Consider the following 14,207-nt stretch of genomic DNA (forward strand, 5'->3'; position numbering starts at 1 on the left):
AGCAGCCATAGGTAATAGGTCAATGAATAGGTATGGCTGTACTCCAATAAAACTTTATTTATAGGCTGGAGTTGTGGTTCAGTGGTAGAGTTCTTGCCTGGCATGTGCGAGGCCCTGGGTTCAATTCTCAGCACCACATATAAATAAAATAACAGATCCACTGACAACTAAAAAAAATATTTTTAAACTGCATTTATGGACACTGGAATTTGAATTTATTGTTTACACAAGAAATGAAACATTCTTTTGCTCCCAGTCACTTAAAAATGGAAAAACAGCTGGGCCTGGTGGTGCCCGCCTGCAATCCCAGAGGCTAAGGAGGCTGAGACACGAGGATCTCAAGTCAAAGTCAGCCTCAACAACTTGGAGAGACCCTGAGTAGCTCATTGAGACCCTGTATCTAAGCAAAATATAAAAAAGGGCTGGGGATGTGGCTCAGTGGTTGAGTGCACCTGGGTTCAATCCCCGGTGCCAAAAAAAGGAAAAACAATTCCTAGTTTACTAGCTGTTCAAAAACAGCGGGCTGGGCTGGGGGCATGGCTCAGGGGCAGAGGCTGGCTTGACTCCGGGGCCCAGCTTCAGCGAGCCCACACCGGCTCTAGGGCTTCAGTGAGCAAGAGCTCCTGGGTGGGCGGTATCAGGAGGCGGGCCTCGGATTGGGCCTCGCGGAGTGGGCGGGGATGAGGGCGGGGCACCGCGACGTATGCGCGGTTGGGCGGGGCAGTACTGAATTGATCCACTCCCGGGGCTGAGAGCGCGCGACGTATTCGGCAGTCAGCCAATCAGCGTGACGTGCTGCCTCGCCCCGCCTCACGCCGGCGTCCTCGTCACGCGGGAAGGGCGCTACGCTCCCTTGCTGGCCGAGGCGCACTTCCGGGCACAGTAGCGGCGTGACGTCAGCCGGAGGGCAGGTAAGAGCTGGTGTGCTGGTGAGTGGGTGGGCTGGCAGCTTAGAGCCTGAGGTCTGGCCACAGCCCACCTGCGGTCGGTGCTTCACGGGAAGCGGGGCTCTGAGGTCCCCGCCGCGACTCCGGACCCAAGTTCACTGGGCGCCAGCTGCGACCCCTACCCAGTCCTGCCCCATACCGTGCCTGCAGGGTCACTCCGTTTTCTCATCTGGAACGAGAGACCTTACCTTGCCAAGTCGTGGTGAAGATTTTGTAAAATGATGCTTATGAGACGGCGGGTATGAGAAATAAAACTGCCAGCGTTTACCTCGATCTCAGGCGCTGCTCTAAGTACGTCAACCCACCTAGTCTTTACAGCAGCCTTAGCAGGTTGATCCTTTTTATAAATCCCCATTTTACAGGTGAGGGAAGTGAGGCTCCCAGAGGAGAAGCAGTTTAAGTCAAGCATCTAGGACTCAGCAGATTCATGATCCAAGTTCACACTGTGCACTCTGGGCAAATGGGGTCAACAGTGACACTGAAGATAGATTCCCATACATCATCCTGTAGCCTGTCTGTGCAATTCACTAGGGTGATAAAACCACTTTAAGACACACACACATCCAGCTCCTGATAGCAGTTGTTTAACACTGTGCAAGAAATTCCCATGTATTTCTTTCACAGCCACCCCCCACAGTCAGTTCTGTCCTCATCTGACTTTACAGGTGATGAAATAAAAGCCCAGGGAAACTCAGAGAGTGACCAAGATCACCCAGCTGGTGAGGATTGGAGCTGGGATTTAAGCCCAGGGAGCTGTGACCCCAACGTCTGCATGGGTACTTAAGCTATTTTGTTGGCAAAAGTACTCTTAGGGTTGAACAGACCTTGGAAAAATCCCATTCAAAGGCATGCACATGAAGACAGGTTCAGGAAAATGGCAGAACAGTTTCTATTGAGGGCATTGTACAAATCCCCCACCCCCACTCCATGAAAATCTTTGCCATCAGCTTCTGAGGCTAAGCAAGTTACTTAGGTCTCCCATGTCCTCGCTGGTCATCCAGAGATAATGGTAACATAAGGCAGACTAAACTGGCAGTGTCAATGTCTTAGTGCAGAGAACATCAGAGAACGGGCTTTGTGCGGTGTGGTGCACACCTGTAATCAGAAGGCTGAGGCAAGAGTCCCAGTTTGAGGCCAGCCCAGTCAACTGAGTGAGATTCCGTCTCAAAACAAAATTTAAAAAGGGATAGGGATGTAGCTCAGTGGTAGAACTCCTCTGGGTTCAATCCCTATTATTGCAAAAAAAAAAAAAAGAAAAGAAAATCTTTAGAGAGCATATAGGTAAGTATGCTTGATAGAAGCTAACTGGAGACCAAGTTTCCTGATTCTTGGGCAGGAGGCTAATAAACTAGGCCCATTTGATTTTGTATAGTATTCAAGCAAAGAATGGTTTTAAATTTTTTAGTCATTGCAGGGAGGGGAGATCAAAGGAATATTTTGAGACAGGTAATAGTAACTCGAAATTCAGATTTTGTGTCTATAAATAAAATTTTATTAGACTGTAGTCATGCCTATCATTTGCATATCTTTATTTTGGCTATGAGGACAGCTTTGAGTTGTTGAGCACAGACATTGTGGGCCAAAAAGCCAGAAACATGAACTACTTGACCTTTATTTATGTATTTGCTTGTTCGTTTATTGGTACCAGGGATTGAACCCAGGGCAAGTACCACCAAGCCACATCCCCAGGCTTTTTTATTTTTACTGGCCACAGGGTCTCACTAAGTTACTCAGGGCCTTGCTAAGTTGCTGAGGCTAACCTTGAACTTGTGAACTCTTTAATGTAAACTAGAACTGTCCTTTTATTTGATCTAAAACACTTTCCTCTAAACCCTGGGGGTAGTCTGCCACCTCCAGCCTGCACATTTGGTACCTGGGTTCCCCCAGTGGACATTTGTGAAACCTCTCAGTTATTTCATTCATTCTCCAGGTAGCATTCATCAGGGACAGGCTCTGACCAAGAGGATAGCCCCCGGATGCCTCAACAGATGGGTGATGTGATGGGAATTCCCAGGAGCAAACGACCTTACTTATTTATTTACTTCTGTATTTGTGCAGTGCTGGGGATGGAACCCAGGGTTTTGTGCCTGCTAGGCAAGCCCCCTGCCCCTGAGCTACACCCAGCCCAAGAAGTGACTTTAGATCGGGCAGTCAGATGCTCTTGTGGCTGATGGCAGAGCATTCAAAGCAGAGGAAAGAGAGAAAACTGAGGTGCCACTCAGTGGTAGAGCGCTGGCCTAGTGTGCAGCCCCCCAGAACACCCCCCACCATTCCATTCCCAGCACCGCCAAAAACAGGAGGGGGCCGAGGAGGAGCTGTCGCGGGCTCACTGCGCTGCACTGCACTCAGTTGAAGCCAGCCAGGAAACCAGTGTGGCCAGAACAGGGAGCCCTAGGAAGACGGGGAGAGGCGAGCTCCAAGAGGCAGGCAGGGCCCCCGAACTGATTCTAAAAGAAATGGGAGGGTGCCGCGTCCATGCCTACCCAGGAAGGCCCTCTGACCGCTGCGGGGTGAGCGTGAAGAGGGTGATTGAGGGCAGAGCCAGAAATAAGACTCACCTGACGACGGGGCTGGACCCGGTTGGGGTCCTGCAGTGATGAGAGGCATGGGATGTGACGCACACGTGGCCATGGTGTGGGGGACTCTCTCTGGTCCGACACATGCTGCTTGCAGATGCTGCCCGCGCCTGGCAGGAGGCTGCTGAGAGCCAGCACCCCACCAGCCCACCATCTCTCGGCCTCTTTGCAGAGAAGCCTGAGGTCCCTTTGGCAGACCCTGCAGGAGGGCAGGACTGGTCCGTGCACCCACGAGAGGAATTTCAGGTTGGCCGCCTTGGCGAGGACCAGTAGGCGGCTCCCAGGATGGTGAGTAGATGGCCTCGCGCTCCCTGTGGCTTGCTCTGGGTCTTCGTGGGGACCCCAGAGTGGCCTGCCCTCTTCCTCCCCAGCTCTAGGGTGGCTGCTCTTTCCGTAGTATTAATTGGTGCATTATGATTGTGCATGCTGGTGGGATTCATTGTGAAATGGCGATTTCAAACCCCAGCTCGTGGTCTTTTGGTGTGGTTGCTTTGAACCTTGGTCGTGTAGTAAAATCATCACCCGGGTCCTGTTTTGGGGGGTGCTCAGGATGGAACTCAGGGCTTTGCCCATGCTAGGCAAGCTCTCTACCACTGAACTGCATCACTGACCTTGGGCCACGTTTTTAAAATCTGTCATCTGTTGATGGACATCTGGGTCCTTTCCATGTTCGGGCTGTTGAGAGGTGCTGCTGGGATGTGTGTGTCCTGGGCTTGGTTTTCATTCCTGGGAGCTTCTGAACAGCCTGCTGTCCAAGCATCATGCCAGGTGGGTCCTGGCATCCATGCTGTGAAACACCTCGGGTGACTGTACGCTCAAGTGCACAGTCCAATCTGAGAGGCACTGCTCTGGTGGGTCTTGAGGTCAGTTTGGTGGGTGACCACCAGCATTCACAACGACACAGCCAGGGTTCCTGATCCTCGGTGAGACCTGTGCTTCAGCTGCATTACGTGTGCATCTGCACAGCTGCAATGTTAAAAGCAGAAGCTCTGAGCTTACTGTGTTGAAAATACCAGAAGTCAACACGTGTAGAATGCCCGCCCACCCACCATTCCAGCTTAGCGGGCCGTGCACCCTCACGACCATGGGGTGACAGAGCTGGCGACTCACTGCCGCTGCTCAGCATCAGGAGAAGGAATCATAGGAATATCACTAGCAAGGCTCAGATTCAGAATTTTCAGTGTGGTTTTTGCTTCAAGCTTTCAAGCACATGACTTTTGAACTTTTGTAAAGTCAAAAAATCATTAGTCTGGGCCTGGGGGTGCTGCCGTCACCGAGCACTTGCTGTGGGGAATTGGACCATCATCAGCCAGTGGCCGCCTGCGTTTCTTACTGTTAGTCATGGTCCCCAAAAAGTAAACCGTCATGAGAATCTGAACCTTGTGGGACTTCCCAGCACAACAACAGCGGGCTTTTCACCCAGGTAGCCACTGCCTGATCAGACCCAGTACTTTTGTTGTTCCCCGTCCCCCTTGTCCAGGTCCTGTCCCTGGAGGCTTCACAAGCAGGTCTCCTGGGGGGCCCTCTCCAAGTCGTGTCTCTTCTGCTTTCCAGGGTGAAAGGAAAGGTGTGAACAAGTACTACCCTCCAGATTTCAACCCTGAAAAGGTAAGGACAGGCTCCCTGCCTTCTCCACGTCCACCAGAGCAGGGACTCACACTGTCCCCCGTCAAGCTGGGCTGGAATGGGAGCCCCCAAGGTCTGCTTTCCACATGAGTCTCAGGCTTCTCTTCACTCCTGGTGATGCATGTGGCTCTCCTCAGTGACCCTGCTATGTGTGCCCAGAGTGGGGCTGAGCGCATGTCTCTGGGCAGCTCCCACTGCACTCCCGGCCCCGGCTCCTTCACCTGGAACCTTTTCCTCCTCTGGACCACAGGTCTCCTCCTAGTCTTTTTGCAGAGGTCCTCCCTGATCACTGCCTCCTTCTCCATCACATCACCTGCTGCTTCTCTTTAATCTCCACAGCCATTTTGACTCCTGACATCATTCATTTATTTCTGTATTATTCATCTCCCCAACTAGAACATCCTCTCCCCAAGGGCAGGGGTGTTCTTCTGACTTCTTGATGGCTGCATCCCCACATGGAAGGCCCTCAAGGTCAAGTATCCCAGCTCACGATCCTGGGCACAGGACTCCTCTCTAGAGTGAAGGTTCTCCACATGCCAGAAGGAAAATAAAACAACCTCACCTCACAGAATCCTTGGGTGACTGAAACGAGCTCACTCACCTAAAGTGCCCAGTGAGCACTTGGCAATATTGTCCTATCCCCCGATCCTCCCCGTAAAACCTGCAGTGGTCATGAGCATTATTCCCAGTTGACAGATGGGGAAACTGAGGCCCAGGAGGGAAAAATTGAGGTTTCTTGCCCGTAGTCACCCAGCTCCCGCTGCTCAGAAACAGGAGCAAGGGTGTCTCCACTCACAGCCAGCCCTCTGCCTACAGTTCCCTGTCCACGGATTCAGCCAACCACAGAGTGAAAACATTTGGGGAGATCTAGTGGCATCTGTGCCGTACATGTTCACACGTGTTGTCTTATATTATTTCCCAAATACATACCTAGCCTTCCGGTCGCATTAGTTTCTAGAGCTGATTTAAAGCTGGGAGCTGTATGGGTCCTTGGCTACACCATTTCATATGACACTTGAACATACAGATTTGGGTGTCCCTGGGGCCGGTGGGTACCGAGGGATGACTGAACCCTGATTCCCCAAGACCTCTGCCTCCCGTGTCGCCTCTGACGACCCTGCCCCCCACACAGGATACGACAGCGCGGCCTCCTGCCCTGCAGGCCTCTTGACCCAGAGCAGGGGCCGCAGTGCTGTCTGCTTTCTCGCTCTTTCCACACAGCATGGCTCTCTCAATCGATACCACAACAGCCACCCTCTTCGGGAGCGGGCTCGGAAGCTGTCCCAGGGCATCCTCATCATCCGGTAAGACCCTGGCACCACCAGAGGACCCCTGTCTTTGTCTCTTGCATCAGTGTCTGCACCTCTGATGGACCTGGTCCTGCAGAACCTTAATTCCACGGTCTCATTCAGCTCTTGCTGCATAACAAAATAAACATTTGTTAGTGCCAGCAAGTCTGGATGCCTCTGCTGGGCATGGAAGGCAGGCCGGGCCCTCTCCTGTCTTGGGGAGTTTACTGGGCAGGTCCAACAGGGCCTTGGCCATCTCAGCCTCCAGCAGACCAGCTGGGCTTACTCATGGAACAGCGAATGGACTCCAAAAGAGTAAGCGGATGCCCACAAGACCTCACGAGGTGGAAACCCAGACGCCACACTGTCCCTCCCTTCTGTCTCACTGATGGCCCAATGCAGGTCTTCGTTCCCAGGATGGGGCCACAGACTCCACCTCTGGACGGGAATAACTAGAGTCACAGTGCAGAGACCTGGATTCAAGGAGGGTGGACTCAAGCAGTGGTGCACACCTGTCCTAGCTGCTAGGAGAATCACTTGAGTCCCAGGAGTTCAGGGCCAACCTGGGCAACATAACTAGACCCTGCCTCAAAAAAACAATCATTTGTCTCTGTAGGTTCGAGATGCCGTATAACATCTGGTGCGATGGCTGCAAGAACCACATCGGCATGGGTGAGCCGCGGCCCGTCCGCTCCGCCCTCCCTCCCTCCCCTGCCACTCAGCCCTGCGGATGCGGAGCCACTTACGTGCTGGGCGCTGGAGGCTTATCTCCTCTGGGGGCTCCTGACCAGGAACTGGGGAAGAGAGAGACACCCACGTTGGCAAAGCATTAGGTCGCTAGGCCCTTGGTTCAGATCCCATCTCTGTGGAGCCTCTGTGTGCCTCAGTTTACCTGTCTGTGCCTGAGCCCACCTGGTGTGCTGTAGAAGGTGCTGACACGGCACTTGGTCTGTGCGGAGGGCTGGTGCATGCCAACTTCCAGCGTTCTTACTGCTGCCCTTACCACCCGGGCCCTGGAGCACGCCCCAGTGTGCATGGCAGGTGGAGCCGCCCCTTGGCCCAGCTCAGCCACTGGGAGACCTGGGTGGGCCTGACCCTGGCTTGGTTTCCCCTCACTCCACAGCAGTCGGCACAGATGATTCTGACACCAGATGAGGGGGGCTCACAGAACTCAGGGGAACACAATTCAAATATAGGACCTGGCATAGTGGCGCACAGTTGTGATCTCAGCTACTTGGGAGGCTGAGGCAGGAGGATCACAAGTTGGCGGTCAGCCTGGGCAACTTGGTGAGACCCCATCTCAGAATAGGAACAAAAGGCTGGGGATGTAGCTCAGTGGCAAAGCACCCTTGGGTTCAGTCCCCAGCACGAGAGCAACGATGCGCACACACGTGCGTGTGCTGGTTCATTATGGGGCTGGGGTGGAGCTCCGTGGCCGAACACATACCTTTGCTCACCTGGCGCGCAAGGCCCTGGGTTTGACCCCCAGCACTGCCAGAGAAACAGAGGTGCAAAGGGTGAGGTGGTGGGAAGGGGCCTGGAGCTCTCCAGGGATGCCACTTCCAGGAAGCTTCCAGACCCTGTCCTTCTGTCCTTACAGAAAGGTCATTGCGCTGGCCGTTTGCTAGTAGACCACCCGGCAAGGCCTGCCTGTCCAGATTCTTGGCCTCTGTCAGCGTCCCCTCCAGGGCACAGGGCAGCACCCTCTGGGGAGAGGAGGTGCTGTGACCTGCTGTCAGACAGGGCTGGGTAAGAGCGTCTTCAGAGCCAGCTCCAGAGCACAAGGACTGGGGACGCGTAGGAGTCGTGTGACCCACAACAGGGAGGAAAATTTTTGGTTTCTCTGGGCCAAGGGGAGGGAATTAGGAGCTGGGAATGGAACCTCAGATGAAAACCAGGATGTATGTGTCCTAAGACGCCGTGGGGGCCCGCAGCTCGTCCTCCCTGGGACGCCAGGGCTGAGCGTGTGCGGCTCAGCCAGCCCTCTGCTAGGCAGGAGGGAGGAGACGGCCACCTCATCGCGGTGGGGAGCAAGAGTCCCACGTCCCTCTGATCAGACCCAGCTGGGCATCTACCTCATAAGCCTCGGGGTACTTAGAGGACAGAAGGTGGGCCCAGGGCTGGGGTGTGAGTGACGCACAGGCTTAGTCCGCCTGAGGTTTGGGATCGATCCCCCACACAGGAAGAAACCGGGAGACAGGAAGGAACCGGGCCTCCACCCGGCACCACACTTGGGTCACCCTCAGAGCCCCAAGCAGGGCAGCTGCCATCCACCAGCCCAAGCTCTGCCTGTCAAGCGCGAGTGTCTTTCACTCGGAGTCAGGTGTCAAGGATCCAGATTACCTGACCCGAAAGAAGATTCTGGTGGGCTGGGTTGTGGCTCCGTGGCAGAGCGCTTACCTAGCACGGGTGAGGCACTGGGTTCGATCCTCAGCACCGCGTGAAAATGAAGGTGGCGTGTCCATCTACAACTAAAATATTTTAAAGATTGACTGTTTTCTTAGCAAGTCATAGAGCCAGGCCTTCTTAGACCCCGCTGAGTGCCAGCCTCATTCAGCTCCGCACCAGAGCCCTGCAGGCTGCAGGAGCCCTGAGAAGGCAGCGGAGCCGCCCCTGTGAATACACGGGAGACAGCCAGGTGCTGACCAGTGGTGGAGCCAGGACTTGAACCCAGGCCCTCTGGCTCTAGCCCACCTCCCTGTGGCCTGAGCACCCATGGGTGCAGCCAGGACGCCCTCCTTCCCCCCTGAACGTCTGTGCCCTCCTGAGGTGCCCGTCCCCCATCCAGGGAAGAGAGGCTGGTCCCAGCCTGAGCCCCGGTTCTCTCCTGCCCCCCAGGTGTCCGCTACAATGCAGAGAAAAAGAAAGTTGGCAACTACTACACCACCCCGATCTACAGGTAGGAGGCTGGCAGCACCCGAGGGAGCAGGGGGCTCAGGTGAGGGGGCTGCACGGGGAAGCAGCCTGGGGTCCGTCCTCCCCTGGTCCATGTGGCCGTGCCCCTCCACCCAGCATCCTCCAGGGCTCCCCCCTTCCCTGGGCCACCCATGCCCTCCCACTGACTGGCAGGCCCAGGAGGCCGCTCCTCACTTCCTGCCGCCCCCTCTCACTGCTGCAGCCTCCCACTGTCCCTCCACACCTCAGGGACACGCTCCACCTCTGCCCTCCCCTGCAGCGCTCTTCCCCAGGGGCCCCAGGCTCCTCAGAGCCTTTTCTAAAGTGGCACTCGCCTTTAGACATTCTGTGGTGGTTTGTCCCCTTGCTGTGACTTGTCCCCTTCTGGAACATCAGCAGTGGCACTCGCCTGGAATGCCAGCCACTCAGGGGCCTAAGGCAGGAGGATCACAAGTCAAGGCCGGCCTGAACTAGCACTCAGCAACTTAGCAAGACCCTGTCTCCAGATAAAAGGGCCTGGGTGTGGCTCCGTGTGCAGGGCCTGGGTTCCATCCCCAGCACTGCCAAAGAGAGCGAGGGTTGGCTTGCCCCACTGCCCAGCAGTGTCCCCAGCAGCTGGCACCACGCCTGGCACAGAGCAGCCTGTCTGGGGCAGGTTTGTTGATGAAGGAGCACGTGCGTGAATGAAGGGAGGGAACCAAGCGGTGGCAGATAGGGACAGAGGGACGAGCGAGCCAACCTCAGCCTGCTGGTGCTTTTCCATCTTGTTTGCTTCTGCGGTGCTGGGGATGGAACCCAGGCCCTGACGCCACCAGGCATGTGCTCTGCCTCCGAGCCACACCCTCAGGACCAAAGCCAGCCTGTCCGGAGGCCACTGGGTGCAGGACCGCTCCTCACCCTGGGCCTCCTCAAGGTGCCCGCGGGCTCTGTGCTCAGTGGAGCCCTTACTGAGTGGTGCAGATGGCTGGAAGGAAGGGATGCGGGCCCTGGGCATGTCCATGGCATCCTCCTCTTGCCCATGCCCTCACCCAGGTTCCGGATGAAATGCCACCTGTGCGTCAACTACATTGAGATGCAGACGGACCCTGCCAACTGTGACTATGTGATCGTGAGTGGTGCCCAGCGCAAAGAGGAGCGCTGGGACATGGCGGACAACGAGCAGGTGCTGACCACAGGTGAGCGCCACCCACCTGGCGTGCCCCCGCCCAGCCCCGACCCTGGGCTGGGCCCCAAGCCACTCTGCGGTGGTCCTTGCAGAGCATGAGAAGAAACAGAAACTGGAGACGGACGCCATGTTCCGCCTGGAGCATGGCGAGGCGGACCGCAGCACGCTCAGGAGGGCGCTCCCCACCCTGAGCCACATCCAGGAGGCCCAGAGCGCCTGGAAGGACGACTTCGCCCTCAACAGCATGCTGCGGAGAAGGTTCCGGGTGAGTGGGCTCCCACCCAGCTCGGGACCACGGGGTGGCCCTGGGCCTCAGGTGGCAACGCCAGGACCAGCATGGAGCAGGGAGAATGGGCAGTGGGTCGTGACCCCATCAGCCAGCGCCCCCACGACCCAGCTGAGAGCAGGTCGTCTCACCTCGGAGCCTCGGGTGGCTCCATCCCATCGTTCCAGCTGCTGACAGCACCATGGTGGGCGAGCCGGGAACAGCAGGGCATCATGGCTCAGGTCTGGAGGCTGGCAAGTCCCAGATCAAGGTCCAGACAGATCGCACGTCCAGGGAAGGCCCACTGCTCACAGGCAGGGCCTTCTATCTGTGTCCTCACGTGACAGAAGGGACACACAGGTTCCTTCGGGCTCAATTCCTAGGGTCATTGATCCCATTCGCGTTCCCTGTAACGAATCACTTCCCCAGAGACCCCACTTGGTGCTGCGCCATGATTAAGAATGTGGGGCAGGCCAGCACTGAGACTTGGCAAACCCCGCGGGGGGCACTGGCCCAGGAGGACAGTGAGCGTCCCCGGGTGCTGGCCACCGTCCTCGCTCCTCTGCCCTCCGTCCTGCCTTGCGGCCACGCAGCCTCCTCATCCTACCTGGTCACTGCGAGCACTCCTCCCCGCAGGCCTCTGCATGAGCTGCCCCTCTGCTCCCAGGGGGACCTACAGGGCTCCTGACACAGAGGTCTTCTCCCAAGCGTGACTCTCCCGGGAGACCTGCCCTGACCCTCCGCACCCGCCTTTCCCGTTGACGCCCGGCCTCTCCCTCCCGCTTCCCGGATCCTCGTCTTCCCTCCTGCTTTGCCCAGCTCACCCACCACAATGTCAGCAAGGGGTTTTGTCTGCCCGTTGTGTCCCCAGAGCCTAACAAGGCCCCGCCAAGGTGGCATCCTGTGAATTCAGTCACACCTGACCTGACAACAGGCCACGCTCTGAGCAACACTAGTGGCCTTTAGGGACACAGCCGAGATGAGACAGATCAGTCACACCACAGGTCCTCCTGCTCAGGAGGTGTGCAAGCCAGGGCCACGTGTGCGGGGTGCTTGAGGCTGTGGCCTGGCACGCGGGCTGTTCAGAGAGCAGAACCAGTGCGCTCCAGGTGGGGCACCGTAGCGCACGTCTGTCATGTCATCCCAGCCACCCAGAGCCTGAGGCAGGGGATCCCAAGCTCAAGGCCAGCCTAGACAACTTGGCGAGACCCTGTCTCAAAATAAAAAGGCCTGGGGCTGGGCGAGGTGGAGCACACCTGTCATCCCAGCAGGTCTGGGGGCTGAGGCAGGAGGATGGCGAGTTCAAATCCAGCCTCAGCAACTCAATGAGACCCTGTTTCTAAATAAAATACTGGGAATGTGGCTCAGTGGTAGAGAACCCTTGGGTTCAATCCCCTGTACCAAAAAAAAACTGTACACTCTAAAATAACAAGCTGGGGGCTGGGGAGATAGCTCAGTTGGTAGAGTGCTCGCCTCACAAGCACAAGGCCCTGGGTTCAAGCCCCAGCACCACAAAGAAAAAAAATAACAAGCTGCCACTCAGGAGGCTGAGGCAGGAGGATCACTTGAGCCCAGGGATGCAAGGCCAGCTCGGGCGACAGCGAGGCAGCTGCCTCACCGGGCAATGGATCTTTCCAGCCCAATGTCCTCCTTGTGGGCCCGCAGTGGAACACATAGCCAGAAATCGACCAAACGTCACTTCGCAGCACGTGACAGTCTTTTCTAGATGGATGGGTGAGGGACCAGTGGTTTGGGTGTCAGTGACGGTTGAACCTCCCACCTGGAAAGTGACTTCTGTGTCCCAGGTGCTGGGAGGCCTGTCCTTCACATAAAGAGAGGAGGAACCTGGGACCAGGAGCTGGAGTCACGCCTCCCCAGGCTGCAGGGCGACCCTCACCCCGTGCTGCCCCTCCCACAGGAAAAGAAAAAGGCCATCCAGGAGGAGGAGGAGAGGGACCAGGCCCTGCAGGCCAAGGCCAGCCTGGCCATCCCGCTGCTGCCCGAGACAGAGGACGACCGCAGGCTGGCCTCCCTGCTCAGGTTCCACACCCTGGACTGTGAGTTGGGGGACCTCGGGGTGAGGAGGGTGCCAGCTGGGGCTGCCCGGCCACCAGGGGCTGCGGCAGGCGGCACAGAGGGGACTTGCTTGTTGCTTGGTGAGGGCCTGGTGCCTGCTCCGCGTGCGCCCCTCCTGAGACCCCTCCTCCCCTCAGCATACGAGGACAAGCAGAAACTCAAGCGCACGGAGATCATCAGCCGCTCCTGGTTCCCCTCCGCCCCGGGACTGGGCACCACCAGCAGCAAGGCCAGCAGCGTCCTGAGGAAGCTGGCCCAGGGCCGCAGGGGCGCCCCCGCCAGCTCCCCCATCACTGTGGAGGACCTGGGCATCGTGCGGCGCTCTCGCGAGGTTCCCGAGAACCCCCAGCACGGGGCCGAGAAACCCAAGTCGGGGGAGCCGCAGGCGCCTCGGGGGACCACCCAGGACAGACCCACCTCATCCAAAGACAGCCGTAAGGAGACAGCTGAGAACCCGGAGACCCGTGGACAGTGGGGGCAGGAGGGGAACGGGCAGGACAAACCCCTGTCCCTATCAGGCTCCTCCCAGGAGGCACCCGACCCCCCAGACACACCACTCCCCGGCAGCCTGAGCTCCTCTCTGGTGGCCGACTACTCCGACTCAGAGAGTGAGTGATGGGGACTGGACCCCTCCGCAGCCATTACAGCATCCAGGAGGCCTTCCCGGACCGCAGACCCCTGCCCACCAGCCCTGGGCGCTCACAGGCCGCCCCGTCCCGGCCCTGGCCTTCCTGCAGCCATGGATTGTTATTTATTTGCCCTGCCGAGGGCCCTGTACCTGTGGGACCCCGGCATCCTCACATTAAAGCCCTGTTCCTTGCCCTGCCTTGGCTTGCTGGGCAGGCCCAGGCTGCCCATCTTCCTCCTGGCCATCTGGATACCAACGTGGTGAGGGTGGGGCTTCCAGCGCGGCAGACTGGCGTGGGATCGGGCGGGCATGCTTCCCTGAGAGGCCGCATTCCGTGTGAAGGGCAGAGAGGGACCCAGGCAGCAGGAGCTGCACAGGAAGACCAGAGATGGGGCCCGTGGGCACCCAGGATCCAGCACAGGTGCAGGAGATGCTGCTGGTCACCCCTGCGGAGGGGCCCATGGAAGGGCTGTGGAAAAGGCCTCAGCATGTTGCACTTTCTGAAGGAAAGAGGACAGAAAATAGCCCAGGAAATGCCCACGTCTCCCAAGGGTTCATGACCTGCCACCTCCCCTCAACCTCAGAAAGACCATTTGACAGGTACTGACTGAGCGCCTAATGTGTAAACGTGACAGTCTTGCCACTGGAAATTTAAAACAGGCACACATCCTGCTCTTGTGACCCTGGGATTTAGGCCAAATTTGGAATTTTCCCCACACCACCTTTAGGGAGGTGGCCAC

The 14,207-nt window shown here is 57.3% G+C and overlaps 1 protein-coding gene across 1 annotated transcript; it reads left to right on the forward strand.

The window, feature by feature from the left end:
• The first annotated feature begins 853 nt into the window (after positions 1-853).
• Positions 854-13,660, forward strand: Yju2b (YJU2 splicing factor homolog B). Its single transcript, XM_047531030.1, has 10 exons — positions 854-911; positions 3,696-3,811; positions 5,078-5,131; positions 6,371-6,453; positions 7,055-7,110; positions 9,277-9,337; positions 10,366-10,508; positions 10,591-10,763; positions 12,682-12,820; positions 12,977-13,660. The coding sequence occupies exons 2-10, from the start codon at positions 3,809-3,811 to the stop codon at positions 13,453-13,455; spliced, it is 1,191 nt and encodes a 396-aa protein (XP_047386986.1). The 5' UTR covers positions 854-911; positions 3,696-3,808; the 3' UTR covers positions 13,456-13,660.
• The last annotated feature ends 547 nt before the right edge of the window (positions 13,661-14,207 follow it).

The sequence above is a fragment of the Sciurus carolinensis genome, chromosome 17, assembly GCF_902686445.1.
Source record: "Sciurus carolinensis chromosome 17, mSciCar1.2, whole genome shotgun sequence".
NCBI classification, from domain to species: domain Eukaryota; kingdom Metazoa; phylum Chordata; class Mammalia; order Rodentia; family Sciuridae; genus Sciurus; species Sciurus carolinensis.